Source organism: Pseudovirgaria hyperparasitica, assembly GCF_010093815.1.
Source record: "Pseudovirgaria hyperparasitica strain CBS 121739 unplaced genomic scaffold EJ05scaffold_4, whole genome shotgun sequence".
Classification (NCBI taxonomy): Eukaryota; Fungi; Ascomycota; class Dothideomycetes; order Acrospermales; family Acrospermaceae; genus Pseudovirgaria; species Pseudovirgaria hyperparasitica.
Genome location: NW_022985552.1, coordinates 484,284 through 502,146, shown reverse-complemented (window position 1 = coordinate 502,146; position 17,863 = coordinate 484,284). Strand labels below are relative to the sequence as shown.

The 17,863-nt window shown below is 50.5% G+C and overlaps 5 protein-coding genes across 5 annotated transcripts; 1 reads left to right on the top strand and 4 right to left on the bottom strand.

Moving 5' to 3' along the window:
- Positions 1 to 2,772: 2,772 nt before the first annotated feature.
- On the bottom strand, positions 2,773 to 5,959 carry EJ05DRAFT_474101 (PAP1-domain-containing protein). Its single transcript, XM_033743536.1, has 3 exons — positions 4,994 to 5,959; positions 3,674 to 4,944; positions 2,773 to 3,338 (listed from the first exon to the last, which is right to left on the bottom strand). The coding sequence occupies exons 1-3, from the start codon at positions 5,498 to 5,500 to the stop codon at positions 3,173 to 3,175; spliced, it is 1,944 nt and encodes a 647-aa protein (XP_033602659.1). The 5' UTR covers positions 5,501 to 5,959; the 3' UTR covers positions 2,773 to 3,172.
- An 838-nt stretch (positions 5,960 to 6,797) lies between these two features.
- On the top strand, positions 6,798 to 7,979 carry EJ05DRAFT_275395 (uncharacterized protein). The gene is made up of 2 exons (XM_033740389.1): positions 6,798 to 7,022; positions 7,075 to 7,979. The coding sequence occupies exons 1-2, from the start codon at positions 6,930 to 6,932 to the stop codon at positions 7,789 to 7,791; spliced, it is 810 nt and encodes a 269-aa protein (XP_033602658.1). The 5' UTR covers positions 6,798 to 6,929; the 3' UTR covers positions 7,792 to 7,979.
- Positions 7,980 to 8,642: 663 nt separating this feature from the next.
- On the bottom strand, positions 8,643 to 10,325 carry EJ05DRAFT_498174 (uncharacterized protein; the record flags this gene model as incomplete). Its single annotated transcript, XM_033746646.1, has 1 exon — positions 8,643 to 10,325. The coding sequence occupies one exon, from the start codon at positions 10,323 to 10,325 to the stop codon at positions 8,643 to 8,645; it is 1,683 nt and encodes a 560-aa protein (XP_033602657.1).
- A 454-nt stretch (positions 10,326 to 10,779) lies between these two features.
- EJ05DRAFT_483973 (uncharacterized protein) lies at positions 10,780 to 12,892 on the bottom strand (the record flags this gene model as incomplete). The annotated part of the gene is made up of 3 exons (XM_033745301.1): positions 10,780 to 11,530; positions 11,569 to 11,908; positions 11,962 to 12,892. The coding sequence occupies 3 exons, from the start codon at positions 12,890 to 12,892 to the stop codon at positions 10,780 to 10,782; spliced, it is 2,022 nt and encodes a 673-aa protein (XP_033602656.1).
- Positions 12,893 to 13,858: 966 nt separating this feature from the next.
- Positions 13,859 to 15,579, bottom strand: EJ05DRAFT_436040 (multicopper oxidase; the record flags this gene model as incomplete). Its single annotated transcript, XM_033741722.1, has 2 exons — positions 13,859 to 14,661; positions 14,709 to 15,579. 2 exons carry the CDS (start codon positions 15,577 to 15,579, stop codon positions 13,859 to 13,861), a joined length of 1,674 nt encoding a protein of 557 aa, XP_033602655.1.
- Between the last annotated feature and the right edge of the window lie 2,284 nt (positions 15,580 to 17,863).

The following is a 17,863-nucleotide window of genomic DNA, read 5'->3' as shown; positions in this document are numbered from 1 at the left end:
CTCTGGAATTACCCGCTACTGACAGCAGACAGATGTATCATCCAAAGTGAGCATCTGATCATTCCAGAGATTGGAGCGGAAGCCGGTCCTCTTCATCACTGTCGGAGCTAAGGCGACGGCATGTTTTCAGGATCCTCTATCCAAATGGGAATGACCAGGACGGTCATATACACTTGCGTGATGTGCAGCAGCACCATATCATCCATTGAATTGATGTGAGCCTGAGAAGCTATGATTCACAGAACTTACCGCAGCAAGCACTGTCTGCTGGGGGATCCATGGTAGATTTGGAGTCTCAGGCAAACAGAGAATCCAGACTCAACTTAGGAGAAGTTGCACTGTTTCTTCTAGGAACTTCGTAGTCTGGGAAGTAGGTACTGACAGTACTTTCGTCGTAACGAAGCAGCGCCAAGTCGTCAATGGTAACTGAGGACTGGCAGAATGTATGATTCGACCAAGAAGGTCGTACACTCGAGTGATGTGAAGCGAGCTCGCGTCGGCGATCTTGTAAAAGCACGCAGGCAGCCATAGAGGTAGCTCATCGTTATGGGAACAACGATTTGTGCTGCATGAATGCGGGCGAATATGTCGTCTCAAACTGGACGCTCTCTGGACATAACAGATGATATGTGATCTTTCTGGAGCTAGATGATGCTCTCTTTGGCCATCTCGCCGTACCTTGTTGTCAATGTTTCTGCTGAGGATGCAATTGTAACATGCGTGCTGCAGAGTGGAATGCCTGGTGGTCGACAGCTTGGGGTTCATTGACAGTGTGATCTTACCACGCCAGTATGAGTGTATATCTGCCACACAAAATTAGTCCATTGTTTTTCGTAATGATCAAGATGTGTATAAAGATAATATCGTAAGGGGAAAGTCAGATTGGCATAGATGAATGAATAAATCATTGGTTCTCGATAACCCCATGCAATGCTGCTGTGACAAAAAGGACGAAACCAGAGCGTGCAATACGACGGCTTCGTCACTTGTGACACTCTGGCAACATCTTCTAGTGGAGGACCTCCAAATTTGCTCTCAGTGCGGTGTTTTCATCATCCCGAGGCCTATGGGCGTGTAATTTTGAAGAGCAGGGATACTTACTAACATATTGACCTCCCGTGTGTGTCCGAGTCGTGCTGAGCACACTCAGAGCAGTTTTCGGACATGCTCAGGTCGCTGCAGATAGTGAACGGTAGCAGTCCCATGCCTGCTATGCGAAAGAAGCCAAGCCATGGTAGATGTGAGACACCAAGCAATAGTAAACACTAGAGCTCTTCTGCCGGGAGGAACCGGCGGTAGTGTGGATATACACTGGTGACGGATCGATCGCCAGATCTGTGCTTGCTATTGCGAGCATGAGTAGGTGGTGCTCACGGAGCTGACGTGCAAGCCGAGACGGCCATCCAAATATTCTATCATGTGTCAGAAGTCACCATGCAAAGGTATCAAACACCACGTCTTCTCCAGAACAGAACCTGGCGCGGCAAAAGGAGGTCTTTGATTAACACTACGAATCTGCCATTCAAAGTAGGTCAGCCTGATTTCCTTGGGTTCTGAAGTGAGGATGGAAACCTACTTACTCTACTTTATAATGTTCTGCTGATCGATCCTGCTCAGCGACAGCTGCAGCTGCAGCTTCAGCGTGAAGTCTTCTGTATAAATTGTCTGTAACCGCCGGCGTGGTTGCCGTCTGCGCACCATCCGAGCCAGACAGCGAGCCTGTGTGAAGGTTAACCAATACCCTCGAATTGTTCCAAGAAGGAGAAACACTTTGTATCATGAAGCTGAAGTGCTAGAGGCCTGTTTCAGCCTCGTGCACTTTCGTCAGGAGTGAGGTTGTCAGCCGAGGCCATTGAGACTCACAAGCCTAGTAAGTAGTACAGCAATCCCATGATAGATATCAAGAGAGTCTTGTAGGGACAGTGATAAATCTACAAAGTGATGCTGGCGATATGTGCCGAGCTTGTAGTGATGGTGACAAGGGTTGGCATCTTTTATGATGCTGAAGATCTAGCAACAGCAAGGTGCTGAAGTGTAGGAATAAGGAGAGCGTTAGAGAGAAGAGGAAGAAGCTTACCTTTCTGCTTCTTGTAATGGCAGACTTGCCTTCAAGATCGTTATGCATCTTTGCTGAAGTTGTGGCTACGTGATGTGTTGAGCTAAAGTCAAACACTCACCGGCAGCGGCACTGACTGGTTGCAAGGAACTCATCAGTACCTTTCCAGTATAAGTGTCATGGGAGCTGACAGAGACTAGAAGCATGATGATAGTAGATTCGATCGTGAAGGAAGTAGTGATGGGTAGGTGCTGCTTGAGGTTGCAGTGGAAGGTCTTGACGGGGTGTGTGAAGGCGGAGTAGATCTTTGCCATTGATGTTGGCAATCAAGTCCGGATGAGATAGACTTACGATTCAGACACTGGCTATGATGCTACCACCAGAGCTCAATGATCAAAGCGAAGAAGATGGTGTTGGGCTGAAGTCAGTATTGAAGACTTTTTCAGGGCCAAGGGAAGATAGCCAAAAGCCGTCACTCTGATACATTGCAGCTGTGGAAAAGCAGCTAGCCAGATAGGATGGAGGATATGGTCATCAGGAGAAAGGCAAGAAGATTGAATGAGCTTTGGAGATGAAGAGGGGGGTTTGTGATGCTGAAGTGGTGGATCGGGAGAGTTGAGGGAGAGAGGAAAAAAGGTGAAGCGAGGCAGCAAAGGAGAATTCGCGCCAAGCCTAGCAACATCGAGTTGACGGGAGGGTCAATGCAGAAAATAAGACTACTGGTAACCGGCATATTGCTATCTAAAATCGAGTGCTCGACTTCAACTTCTCAGGATGCTCAGGGGCACTGCAGAGAGAGTGGAGGCCTCGCAAGCTTCATTATACATACAACCATTCCATCCATAGTCGTTACCTATAGGTATCCCAAAGAGCGTAGATTCCGATACGGATCGATCGTAAACGTCGTTCGTAGTCAGTTTGACTGGCAAACAGACACCCACAATGTGCATGATATTCCGAAGACATGATGCAGCGCATGTTTGCTAGCTGGCACCTATATTCCTTGCGCCTGAATTTCCCAATACATTTCAATCATCCTTTGATGCGCCGTGGCTGCCCAATGATTTCACGCAGCGCAGTCGTCGTTAACGCCGTGCGGGTGGCCGGGGTTGTCTCTCACGCACGGTCTGCGGCGGGCAGACGCTTCAGCGCAGCTTCAACATCCTGATCATCAACCACAACTCCACTCTCAGAGCAGCGTGCCTTTGCTCGCAACTCCGAGCAAAGATTATCGATATCAATTGTACCGTCCTTGAAGTCAGATCGTTGCGCCAATTTGTCCCTGTTTGGTGTCAGTAACATTCTCTTGGCATTATCACCAACTTCGCGACATGCTGCAAAGGAGAGCGCAGTCTCTCAACGCTCCTCGTTCTGCAACCGATATGGCGGCATTTCATGCCTTTGTGCTCAATTCAAATACACGTTACAGTATACACATAGCAAGCTCATCACCGTCGCAGTCGGCTACCTTCTTTCGCGATGAAATCGGACAGCGAGCCATACGAACTTTTTTGAAACACAACAACAGAGGATATTGGTCTGCAGGTAGGGGCGGGACGCGTAGATCGCAGAAAGGAGATAGTAATAAGAGATGAATAGAAGAAAAGAAAGACGTACCATATTTTATGACAGTTCAAGAACTTGCCTGGATCCTCGCCCGGTACGACTTCGTCTTCAACACCATCTTGGATCTTTTCGATCTCTGAGATTGGATTGGCTTTACTGGAGGTTGCAGGAGTAATACCATCGCCTCCGAAAGACGCAAATGGGCTGCCATACGAACCAAAGTTGAAAGCATCATCGAAGAAGCCCCCGGTGAAGTCTCCGTCGCCTACGATAGCCGCCTGTGGATCCCGATAATCGCCAAAGAGGGTGGGGTCAAACTGCCCGCCGTTTTGGTTCGTCAAGATGTCAAGAGCAGAGCTATCGTTTACATGGGTGGAATGCTCAACCACGGGGTTTGCTAGTTTGGCGTTAGACTTCGCTCGAGGGATTGGATTTCGCGGGTTGCCACAGGCCATGTTGAGCTTCTCGCAGAAGGTAACCTCACCTTCGGAATTGCCATGACAAACGTATCCATCAGGAGCGTCCGCCTTTCCGGTCATGGGTGAGTTATAGGATGGCTCAGGAGAAGTGTCGCATGACGAGTTGGCGCCACCGTATTGAGAAACTGAAGAGGCAGAAGGGGAATCGGTTGAAGAGTTGGCGCCGCTGTTGAATTGGAATACACGCGATTGTGCTGAAGAGCTGCCGGTACGCTCGCGATTGACATTGGAATTGGTACTGAGAACATGGCCAATATCGACGACCGGAGTACTCGCTCCGTTATAAAGAGGGGGACTGCGCGCATTCGACTGTGACTGCTGCCCCGCACGGACTTCTTGGGAGGAGACATTGCTGTCTGGTGAGGCAACGCCAGTTGATTGGGTCCGTGGACTCTGAACGCTACCATTGCTGTTCTGTCGCTGAGCAATGCCACTGTTCACGTGTATGCTGTTTCCGACGCTAGAGCGCGCAGAGGAAGGACTATTCGACAAGCCTTTGGCCGCACTCATTGCCCCTGTGCTGAGCATATGCGCGCCAGGAAGACCACCAAAACGTGGAAAATCGAATTGGAAGTTATTGCCGCCTCCCATGCCCGACAGAAATGATACGTTGTGCCCCGTAAGAGAATGATTCACGCCGGAGCTATTGAGGGACAGACGCTTTCTGTACTCTCGCAATTCAGTCTGTAATCTTTGAACCTGAGCTTTGAGCAGGCCGTTCTCATGACTGGTCGCATCGGACACTTTCTCTAGTTCCGCAACCTTGGTCTCGAGATCGTGCAAGTGCTTCTCCTTACGTTCACGGAAAGCACGCTGAGCAGCTCTATTTTGAGCTTTGCGTTTCTGCAAATATGTGAGAATTTGATGGGAAGCACCAGTAAAAAAGACATACTGTTGTCGGTTCGGAAGTCAGAGGTTTCCTTCCGGGCTTCTTGGCCGTTTTGTCGTCAGACTCTCTTCTCTTGCCCCCCCCATCAGGATCTTCAGCGTCATCTTCTGGACTCTTTCGTTTCTCGGTATTGTCATGATCATAAGCTTCAGGAGAGGTGCTGCTACCGGGAAGTCCACCGATCATAGCATCTCCATTATTAAGACTTGCATCGAAGTCGAAGCTTGTGTCACCATCGAGAAAGTCCACGTATGGGCTTTCTTCGATATTGTCGAATGTGCTGAAATTCATGCCATTCGGCTGACCTTGAAAGAACGCGGGGTTAACGCCATCTATGGGGAATTGCTGATTGGGGTCAAAAGTCCCATCGTTGTTGTTTTCAAAATCTTGATTCGACTTATAGTCGTTTTGCGGATTCGGGTTATTCGAGTTCAAGGCAGCCATCAACAGATGCTCTTGGTCAGGAGAGAGGCTGCCCGGACCGTAGAACTGGTTGTTAGAGTTTGCCATAACAGTGGCTGGTGCTCTTCTACGAAAGTTATATAGGGTTTGGCTTGGCCCAACGGGCGAGAAGGCGCGTTGTGCCGGTCGAGGCTTCCGAAGGAACAGAACGTATCGCGAGGCGAGAATAGGCCTGAGCGGAACCTGAGAAATGTGATGAATGCGATTGAGGAGTTCCTAGGTACATGGACACCTCGGTCAGCGTCGTATCATGAGTCAACTCTCTATCGCGACGGCTACTGGCGTGGTTTGCATTCGATGCTTCCAAGGGACGTAAGAGGAGGGGTTGGGCGGTATGCGGAAGAGTATGGGTGGAATGATGCAAGCCTAAACTCACGTTTCTTGCAGAGTCGGAAAGCTGCGCTTCGACGACAGTATAGCTGGGTGGTGTATTGGAATAGGACAGGTGGAGTATTCGGCGGTTGGAGTCAGAAGGATTGAGGAAAAGAGAGTCAGATAATCAGGGCTGTGGGAAGAGAGATTCGAGAGCTTCTTGGGAGGCTAGAAGACCAAAGATCACCGACAGACACGCACATGCACGTTTCTTCCAGTGGCACCGCTTCAACACCAGGACCCCCTCTGATTCGTGCGCGCATCCTTGGACGGTCGGGAGTGGATGCCGCCATTCCACATACAGTATAACTCGACTGGTCTGACGGTTGATTATCAATCAGCATCATCCATCATCAGCAGCAGCATCTGCATGGATGATGGCGATGCATGGAACAATGGGGAAATTCATAAGGAGGCTGCGGTATGCTCTCGACATCATTAAGAAACCGCACATGTTTCTTTTCTCTACAGGACATTGGACTGGACTGCATCTCATGATTCCACCGGCTTCCACATAAGATGCGGCTCGCCAGCTGGTACAAATCTGCTTATCGATATCGGCAGCATAATTACCATGATCTATCTAATTGATGGTTCTGGTAAAGGTAGATGACTTTTGAGGGGAAGAAGGGGCTGGGGGCGGCCACGCAACAAGGTCAAGGCGTCAGGTCACCCAGGGTTGGATGGATACCTGAGGCTCTTCGCAGGCTCCTTCCTTACACTTTACAGCCTGTAATGTTTGGGTATTGCCCAGGTCGGTGTATTAGGTTAGGCTACCAGCCAAGGAACTTGAAGGATGGAGCCTTTCCTCATCTTTACCAATCACGTGAGTCGGCTTGATGCTCACCACCGGCCGACCCATATCTACACGCTCAACTCATCCCCACCATCAACGCTTCATCTCAATCGACGTCCTACCATTACTTCCATCGACGTCACTTCTCTCCGACAGTGCTTCCCACACACGAGTTCTTACTTGTTCCCCTATATCGTCTGTGAATATCAGACCCACCAACGCTACGTCACCAGCCACGGACTGAATTGGCCGTTCAATCGCTCAGGCAAACCGTAGGTTCAAGTTCAAATTCGCAGAATACCGCTCAGAATGGCGACCAAGCAGCTCTCCTGGTACGAACTCAAGAATCTCAAGGCCGACATCCACCAACTCCAAAGCGATGTCGACAATTACCACAGACAGGTACGCATCTTGATACCCCTTCTTCGCGCTGCTCACTCACTTTACCCAACAGCTCAAGGAGGCCAAGGTCGACCTCTCACGCCTCAAGCCGGGCGACGAGAAGTACGATGAAACTGAAGACAGACGTGTGAAGCTCGAAGCAGGCATTGCCATGTTCAGTGAAGAACTCGAAACCCTCCGCGCCCAACTCCCTGAGGAGAAACCGAAAGAGCCCGTCGCCGTCGTACCCAAAAAACCCAAGATCGAACTCAAGCAAGGCGACTGGGTCCTTGCACACCGGAACAAAGATGACCAGCGCCTGACGGCCGCAAAGGTCATCGCCATCCTCGGCGTCGGCGAAAACAAAATGTTCCAGGTTCGCTTCAAGGACAAATTCCTCACACAGATCCGCGCAGACGAGTGCCGCCCGGCCACCCGCATCAACGAGGAAAACGAGATCAAGAAACGCAAAGCTGAAGAGGAAGCCGCACGTCCCAAGAATCCTAATGTTATCATCGCCGAGGCACAGCTGAAGCGTGAACCCTCGCTCGCCTCCGCAGGCCCGGATCGCCCCGCCAAGATCCCGCGCAAGCTGGGATCAGAGAAGAAGCTAGAGAAGTCGCGTGGCAACTGGAACGACTTCATGTCGAAGCAGAAGAAGTCAAAAGAGTCGATGTTCCGCACCGGCGAGGGCGTCAATGCGCGCGTTGGCTTCGTGGGCTCTGGTCGCCCAATGACCAAGGACGTTGCGCGAAAGCGCCACGTACACGAGGAAATTGAGGAGGACTAGACAGTGGGGGTTGCGCCGGTGTTCTGGGCGAAGCGGATTTTAAACTTGTACTCATTTTGGGCTTCAATAGAAGCCAGCGGCATCTGGCGGCGTATATGGTTATGGTAGCTGATACCCCATCAAAAATGATACGCATCGTGTGGGTGGGCCGCTGCGGCCTAAGTCCCACACCACAACATACCTGATGTGTATAGCTTTACGTGATTGTGCTCCGCTTGCTGTACCCTCACAAGCCCCCACCATTCCACTTTACATCACCCTTTTGCCTTGAGGACATCACAATCTATCTTTCGACCAGCGCGCAATCCCAATCTACCCATCCCAAATCCCCAACAACACCCAGTCACCGCCACCACCATCACACTCTGGCCTCCAACATCTACTAACAATTCTTTTTTGCCAGCCCTGCATTGCAATCATTCAGCATTAGATCCATCAGCACACACCACTACCCAACATATCACGCCTCGATTCGCCAGCTTGGAAGACCGTAACATCGCATGTCCCAGTAGCACGTTTCATGATTCTGCCCAGGTCAGCTCAACGCATTCGAAACGCGGTCTTAAGTATCCAGTGGCCAGAGCTATAAGCGAGCTACAGATGGAACAGCTGGGATCTTACTAGTTGGAGTGTGGTAAATACATTGTGTAAGTAGCTGGCCTGGTCAGAGATTGAGAAACAGATCCTCGATCTGACTATGACTGACTTGCCCAAAGCAACCATGCAATAAGCAGTACTATTCATAGCCCGGGTATCGAGCCATATGAAAGCATGAAACCGGTTCTCAGCTCCCCAAAAAAATGTCCATGAAAAGACTTGATCACAGTACCAATACACTCCCAGTCCAATCTTCATCCCTCAATCTCAACACCAGAGTCATACTTCTCATCACCCTCACCCCCACCCACACCTACGCCACTGCACTTCTTCGCATCCTCCTCCGCCCTCCTCTTCCGCGCATTCTCCTTCGCATTTCGTCTTCCCCGGCGTCTCCTCTCCCTCTGAGCCTCCGTAATCTCCTTTCTGACAATCTGCACCTCTCCCTGTACCACCTCCCTCTTCCCCCCACCATGACCATCCTCACCATTCACCAAAGGAATCTTCCCCCTGAAACCCCTCCAAACCCCCCAAAATGCTCCTCCCAATTTAATCTCCAACACAGCCTGCAGATACCTCTCGTCCCGCCGTCTGCGCTGCACGAACGTGAGCAGGTCATACGGCCAGTACGGCACGTCCACTTGCTCGCCACAGCGCAGTGCAAGTAGGATTAGCGCGTGGAGGGTATATGCTGCGTCGTTGCCTGCGTTGTGCAGGTGTGGTGGTGGGAGATGTTGTGATTTGCAGGGTGACGAGGGAGGCGTGAACATGTATATAAGCTTTCCGACGCTGAGGATGAGCTTTTGAGTGGGGTGGTCTGGGGAGCTTGGGGGGGAGAGGGCTTGAATGAGGGTGTGGGTGTCGAGGGTGGGGATAGGGTAAGATGTGGGCTGGGGCCGGTGGTATGGTGGTGGTGGCGTTGGCGTTTCTTTGTTCTTCTGGGTTGGATCCTGTGTAGGACTGATAGAAATTTTGGGTGAGGTCTGAGACGCCGTAGGGGATGGGTGGCCATCCGGAAGAAGCGACTGGATATGCGCAACGACATCAAACCCGCAGAGTCCCAGGTACTTGACGTCGTCTGCGAGGGAATGGCCAACAAGGACAATCCTCCTATACTTCTCCTTCTTTCCACCACTCTGCACAAGATCGTCTTCGATGGTCAGCAGATCGCTCAACACAGCATTGTACTCTGCCTTCTTGACAACCTTGCTCTGGCCAAAGAGGAATTTATCAGGACAGCCCTTGAGCTGGCGCTTGTTGACGAGATGCTTGTACTCCTCCGTGATGTAATGATGATATTCAATCAGATGCATCCACTCCCTTCCTGCTATGCCTGGTGCGACACCACTGAGCTTGCGTATATCGAGCAAGGCGAAACCAACCTCTTGCACGCTGCGCCGATCGTCTTCCCAGGCTTCGCAGTCGATGGAGGCGAGGATCGGGGCGTTGGTCGAGTTTATGAACTGCGGAATGGGTGCGGATGGGTCGACGGGATCATATGTCGACGTGGGCAAGTTGAAGATTGAGCGCAGGTACTGGATACCTGGGTCCACGAGCGAGGCCGGAGATGAGTGTGTTGGTTTCGCTTCCTGGGGACGGTAGAGTTTAGGAGATGGTGGTGGGGTAGGAGGTGACTCTTTATTGATAACTAGATCGTCTAGAATTTGAACCGCAGAGATGGAGGAGACTGGCTGTAAGTTATCCACCACAAGATGGCTTGATGGCTGTCCGGGAGAAACAGTCTCGCTAGGAGAGTCAGGGGGTGGAAGATCAGTCTTGAGTGTAGCTGAGATATCCATGTCCATCGAAGGACTTGCAAGCTTGACGCATGATGTGATGTCTGAATCTATGGGCTTAGAAGACTTATTCGCCGCTCCCCCATCCTCCATGATCAGTTCCTTGATCCTCTGCATAAGTATGGCTCGTGGGGAAGGCATGACTGGATATAAAGAGATCGTTGGAAACGGTGTTGTTGATCTGGAAGGTTTGGGAAAGTCAAGAGAGATGGAAGTGGTCGAGGGACGGAGCAAGACGCCTTTATAGATAATGTATCCTATTTAAATGGGTGCCTGGAGAGAGCAAGGACATGGCGGTGAATAGGAAAATACCGGGTATCAATAGCGACGAGTCTATTGAGACTGAATGCCGGGTAGGCCAGCATCATGAGATTTTTCCTAACCACCATTGCCAGGGATGATCATCATCACCAGAGCTACCTATCTTCAGGGGCTACATACCCGGCAAAATCCTCTCGTAACGCGATTGTCGATTGAATACAACAGAATTACACAGATTCGCTGGTAGATCATGACTCCGAGAAATGCAGGCGTGAGGTCGCGGCCAGACCCTCTTGGTATCGTTGTTGTGCCACGGCTCGATATGTTACAATGGTCACGACCGACCTTCCAAACGTAATCGGTCCAGCTGACGCCCTTCTCCTCGCTTCGTGAACAAATACCACAAGCAGCTCAGCCAGCAAATAAGGATCCCAACCCAACTATGCACCGGCATCTTGCCTTCTAACATGGTAAGCTGGAACGCACTACGCGGTATACTTAGAAACGTGACAGTCAACGGACTGGTAGCTTTGGCCAGAAGCAAAGTGGTCGCGAACACTGCCCAGCTGCCGATACCTCCACACAAGATCAGCAACCAGAGGAATGGAACATCGCAAACATAGCAGTTCATCATCATCTCGCTAATCTCACCGGAGAGGAACAGGATCGGTGTCATTATAAAAATTGAGAGAAGGGATGTGTAGTGTAGAGTCCTCCAGTAGGCACGCGTCTCTTCGCGACTTGAAGGGGTCTCGTCACCACTAGAAGCAGGAAATCCAGTCAGGATGTCGCCTTGGGGAACCAGGTCGGCGACGAGAAGGCGATATGTTCGTAGTAGGAAGATAGGATATAGCGCAACAAAGAATGCAGAGAAGACTCCCGGTACGACACCCTCCCAAGGTCTTTTAGCATCCTTTTTTAAACTCGCGACAAAGAGGTTGATAGTTGCAGTCAGTGCTGCTGAGAGCGTCGGAACAGAATGTGACTCGCGCGTGAGTACACTTGTAAACATGAGTGAAAGAGGGACAATGCCAATGCGTGACATCTGGTAGACAGGTAGCTCTGTGTAACTGTTGATCATGGGCCTGTCAGTGCTAGTCATTCTCGTGGACAATAGACCTACGTGAAAGAAATGTTACTCAACATGACCTTGCCGACGTAGATTGCAGCTAATGGAAGAACGTGCATAGCTGCAGCACGTTCAAATTCGAACAAGCCACCACCTGCAATGCCTCCAGATCCTCCTATCAGCCAGCGGTACGCAAAGCTACTCTTCCCAGATCTGTAGCTCGGATTGTTCGAAAGCGCGGGCAGGCCCGGAGCAGCTATTCCACCAAGTCCGATCCTCCTCAATGGTCCCGCAAGAGCTCTTGTCAAACTGGCCGAGACAACAAGTAGTATATGCGTGATTATAAGTTGAATATACGTCGCCGCGAGAGGATACCTGATCTTGTAGACACCAGCTGCAACCATGTTAGCCCTTGTCTCGCACACTCCCCAGTCAACTCGCACTTACTGAGCAGTATAAATCGATTCATCAACAACAGGCCAAAGGAACAGCCCCCAACCCAGAACACAAGTATTCCAACATAAACCTGCCACCCCGCCCATGTCCCAAAAAAGAATTGTCCCAATCCACCAGGCTTGAGTATACTCTTCCAGCCCCGCTGGCTGCCCCCTCGCGACTGCGATACCAACGGTCTTATCGAGCTCTCTCTCTCAAATTCATAATCGTCGTCCTCATCTTCACTCTGCACCGCGCTGCGCGACCGAGGATATGGACTCGAGGACCGTGAGAAATCGATCAGTGGAATCGCTGACGGGGCCAGCTCATTCGAACTGGCACTTGTACGTGCAGAGTGCGGCATGGCCGGGCCGAAGTTTTCGTCGAGCTCTTCGTCGGTGTATGCGGACGCCTCGAGGTCTATACCATCGATGGAGATGGAGCTTGCGCGGCGGTGATGAGAAGGGAAGGTCGAGGGCTTAGATCTTGTGTTCGAAGACGTTATTTGTGAGAGGTATTGGAAGGCGGGTGCGAAGGTGTTTCTGGCGGACGCGAACGGTCGTGAGGAGTTCATTGGGGCATGTGATCCTTTTTTCTTTCGAATGTGAGAATGACTTCGAGGTAGATATTCAGGGTTCAGGAGGTGTGGCTGTGCTGACCAGAACAGGCTAGCGAAGGGTGGTAGGGCTGAACAGGTAGCACTAGCCGTGGCGTAGTGAAACGTTGCAACTTGGAGTGTGAAGTTACAGATGTCCATGAACATACGCAGGCATCCTTGTTTCAAGTGTGCTTGTATGTCAGTAGTAAACTTGATCCTGCATGTCGGAGACGCCAACACTGCGCCATGCATTACTGCATGTCCGCCATGTACTGTATCAAGCTCCACTCTGCGCGATGCAACACATTGCATCGGCATGCACAACGAGACCTCATCAAAGGCCATCATCTTTCATTGCTGCAACCACCTCGATCTCATACAAACACCCCTCCACCGCTAGTCCCATCACCCCGATAACTGTACTTGGTGCCTTTCTATCAATGACCCCCTCAGCATCCATCCACGCCGCGTAGATCCTCTTCCTCTGCTCTTCCTTGGGATCCAAATTAACGACATACTGTCTTACCGAAACGATATCAGCATGCGTTGCGCCCACAGCGGCCAGACAGTGATCTACGTTCGAAAGCGCGATGCTGACTTGTTCGGCTAGCGAGGCGGGCACAGAGTCGCTGTGTGGAGCCCGTCCGATCTGGCCTGCGAGCGTGACAAGCGTCGTGTTTGGGCTAGTCAGGGATATATGCGCTATGGAGATGACATTAGGATTTGAGTGAGGGGATTTGGGAATTTCGCCATACAGTAGAATGCGGGAGATGGGTGATTAGGCGGAGAGAAATTACGAGTCGGAAACGACATATTAGATATGGGTATCTTGACGTATGATACGGCTGTTCAGGAGAATGGAGAGCCTGGAAGCGGTTCCTCGGACTCTGAGTAAAAACTTATTATGTTCATGTACTGATTTGTTATTAGGTATGAATATGTGTGAGGAGACTGTCGCTTACTAAATGCGGATAGCCCTACTGTGACCTAGACTCAGGAACCTGGTTGTTCCGAAGCATAACAACCCGAAATCCCGAGCACGATACTGGTCTAGGATCTCAACACGTCATTAAGGCAGAAGATCATAAGGCTTGCAAGAGATGCGGGGGTTTTACTGTATAGGCTTGAAGTCTTGCATTTGGAAAGGTAAGTGAAATATTTAGTGTCTATAAATTCTTCGTACACGCAGGTAGGCCTTTCTCATATGAACAACGCCACACCCTAAAGCTGGAAAAGTGTAAAAGAAAATAAGTCATGAATTACCGCTGCCAAAGCCTGTGAGGTTGTATTGTAATCGTCAACCAAAGACTTTCACACCCCAGAATCAGCCATCTTCAACCCACTGCTGTTCATGTACGAGCTCCAGTTTGCACATTGGTCATTAATCGTCTTCTCTTCCTTAATCGAGCTCCGAATTTGCGATGTCATCTCCGCAAACTGCAGAGCCATTCCCATGGACGTGTGCCAGCCAATATGGCAATGCGCCAGCCAGACACCAGGGTTGTCGACGACCCATGCAATGACGAGGAAGCCGTTCCCAGGTAGTAGTGCGGTATCTCTTCGTACCGGGTTCTTCAAGCGTAGAGGAGTATCCTTAGTGTACGCACCAGTCCCTGATGCAATCTCGAAGAAATCGTGGCCGTGAAGATGGATCGGGTGAGGCAGGGCGACCTCTTGCTCAATGATCAGGTACACCCACTCGCCCTCGTTCGGCAATTCGATGATGAGGTTGTCAGTGCTAGTGTGGGTGCCATTCTGAAGGTACTGGTACAGCGTCGGACTGTTCCACTGTGATGTGAAAGTCTCCCCAGAGAGGTACCAGCGGAACATGTTATTAGAGTCTGGAGCAACAGTGACTGCTTTTTGAATGTCGATATCGGAGGCAAAAGCGTCGAGCTGAAGGATTGGCTTGATCAAGCTACTCTTCTCGTCCACACATTCACCTGTGTAGCCATGTGCTGTGCTCGTGGGTGTCCCGTCAGTACCGATGTAACGCACTATACCCTTGATGTCGGTGGCCTGAACCGTGCCTGCACAAGCATTCTGATTGTCAGAGCGCATCCAGTAGGCGCCATGCGGCTGATCAGCTTCGATAATGACGTTGTAACGTTGACCTGTGGTTCGTTAGAAATTTTGAGGTGTAGAAGACAGGTTCACATACCAATGTTGATGTTTAGAACATCAGTCTCATAGGGTTCAATGGGCGTAAAATCCGTCGCTATGACAGTCATCTTGTGACCGTCGAGGGAGAACTTGAACGTCGACTGGATAGCAGTGTTTACCAAGCGTATCAAGTGCTTGCGTCCTGGTGCAAAGTCCATCTCAAATCGTTTGCCCGTTTGGTTGTTGGTTCCATCAGGACCCCAGGTGTTCTTTCCATTAAGAAGACCATTGTCCATAATTCGTGGACCACCGGCAACGGAATCTTCTGCGGCAGCGTACATTGAGTCGACTGTGTTGTGGCTCCAATCTTGTAGAGTGATGACACCCATATCAAAGTCGAAATCAGCGCTATGAGGTCCTTTGACCACCAGTGGACCGAAAGCACCCTCCCAAGCTTGAATTGCGAAGTGGGAGTGGTACCACGAAGTTCCATACTGGCTAGCTCTCCACTCATACGTCATCTTACCGCCTGGTTGAATGGGACACTGGGTGATGGAAGGAACACCATCCATATCGTTTGTGTGGTTCATCCTGCTGCCGTGGAAGTGAATACTAGTTCCGTTGTTCGTCAGGTCGTTAAAGACATGGATTCGGACCATATCTCCCCAGCTGGCGTGAATCATGGGTCCTGGCATTTGGCCATTAATGATGAGTCCCAAACGTTCAATACCATCTGGGGCAATAGTAGTATTTTCGACATGCACAGTATACTCAACCGTACGACAGGTTTTCGGAATCTCCTTATAGTAGTTGGTGTGGATGGTAAGACCGCACCATTCATCGGGATTTTTACCAGGCTGACCTTCACATGGCACACAGTGCGGGTCGATGATGACCTTAGCAGGCGATGCAGCATATGGGTCAGTCATGCCATTTGGAAGACCTGGAATGTCATCGTCGTCATCCTCGCCTGGAAAGCCATCAAATCCTGTCTCTTCAGGCTCATCCACCCAGATCGTTGAGGTGACAGTCTCCATTGGCTTGGTGGGACATGTACTGGCATCCGTAACGAATGGTGGTGGAGCGTTCCTCCGCGCTGCCTTGTTACATTTTCCGAACTTTGGATTGCATCCTTTACCGCAGTGCTCTGGAGTCGAACCACTGCTGAAAGTCAGTGCCATTGTTAATATGTATAGGTTTAGTACGTACCAGAATCCCCAGACACTACAGCATCCACCCTCGGGCGATCCTTCGCATGTGTAGCCAATTCCTTGTCCACATCTTCCATGCGGCGATACCTGCAAGCCTTGACCTTTGTTATCTGAACAGTGACCGAACTGTGACTGGCATCCGATTCCGCAGTGCTGAGGTGTGCTACCACAATGACCATCTTTGCTACAGCAGTTCCCAAACATGGAATGCCAGCAGCTCAAACCCGAAGCGCCTCCGCACTTCCCATCACTGCCTTTCCAATGACCGGGGCCAATGGCGGAGACAGCATTGGCTGCACAGAAGAGCAGCGTCCAAGTTGACGACCTCATTGTACTTGAGAAAGTGCTTCCTGGATAACGGAGCAGGCACAAGGAATTAAATTAGTATAGATTGGAAAGATGTGCAGAAGACAAGAGCGAGAGCAAGAAAGAGAGACAATGAGCGACTTTTCCACTGCAGATGAGATACGGAATCAACACCCCAACCTTACCAGCCGCTTCTTTAACGATGTGTAAGATTTGCAAGCCAGCGTACCGAGACACGTCTGTGTGGGCGAGGGGACACGTAGAATTTTCAAATTGCAAATAAGAGACAAATCACTCGAAGATAATGAACGAAGTGAAGACCCACTGTAAACGGACTTTCTTTTATCTTCCCGAAGCGAACGCAGGAACGATACTCGACCACAGACCACAGCGTCATGTGCAGCCGCATTCGTCGCCTACGGGACGTACTTGGTATAGTTGTGTTGTTCAACACGTTGGGCAAAAGATAACCATAGCCATTGCTGCCGTGATCTGGGGTAACGGTACGTCCACATCTAATAGCGCGCTGTCCGGTACGATGATACTGAGATGCAATTGCATCAGAGAGTATGACGGAACTGTAGCAATCTAAACGCAAAATGTCGCGAGCCGAACAGCACTCTATGGGCAGTGCTCTCGGTAAACTCACCATCGGAGCCCACATTAGATGATACCTGGGACATGTAAGTCTGTGCTCGAAGTGGCGTAACATTGACAGCATTTCTCCGTGTGCCACCGCATTACTCATGTTGGCAATTGACATTGAAAACTGCCGGCCACCATAGCTGACTTTTTCATTTGCTAAAGAGGTGTCATGACCAAAAGAATGTACCTTAGCTTTGGACCAAGGGCTCACATTTGTAGCTGGCGACAGTGACACCCAGCTCTTAGCTTTACATATCATGATGGCCGGTGCTACCCGACCCTCGAAGTCCGTCGCAGACAAGTATTTTAAATATGCAAGCGATGCCACCACGCCGGACTTCAACCCGCCTTTGCCTGCGCATGCATATAGACTGTTTCGGCAGACTGGGTACTCGGTACTACTAAATTGAGGCCGAAAGACATGATTCATCAGATCCCGATCATTATCGTGAAGTCTGAACAGAAGGAGTAAAATGTTGATGCAACAAGATAGGGAGGGATGACGAACAAGACTGCTAAAACCTGAAAGGAGACGTTGAGATGCGTCAGATCGCTTTTCTCGATGCTGCTACAATTTGTCCGGCGCCCTGTGATTGGATGCCTATCCGGAGAACTCGGGGATCCGATGTCAATAAATGCAAGACCTGTCTTGCCAAAGGTGATAATAGATCTTCCTGTCCTAATCAGAATCAATGAAGAGAACTATGCCCTTGTCAACCTTCCAGCCTCGCTTGCTGCCCACGCCTACTACAATGACGACTGCTCGTTCAAGCATCCGCGTGAAAGTGAGGGAACTTAGTCAAATTATGCGTTTTTGCCACTGCAGATTCACCTGTTAGCATCTACGCAAGTCCATCCCTCCGCTTTCATTTTTGAGATGAGACTTAGAAGGGTGATAGGCCATTGCAACGCGTGGCAGAATTTCAGTCGCGTTGGAACCGCTGAGGATAGAACTAATTAATATTAGACACCGCATGGCCCCTCGGGCGGACCTCCCGTCCGAGTCCCGATGGGGCTAGTATATTTAGGCCTTAGCGCGCTCTCATCCCAC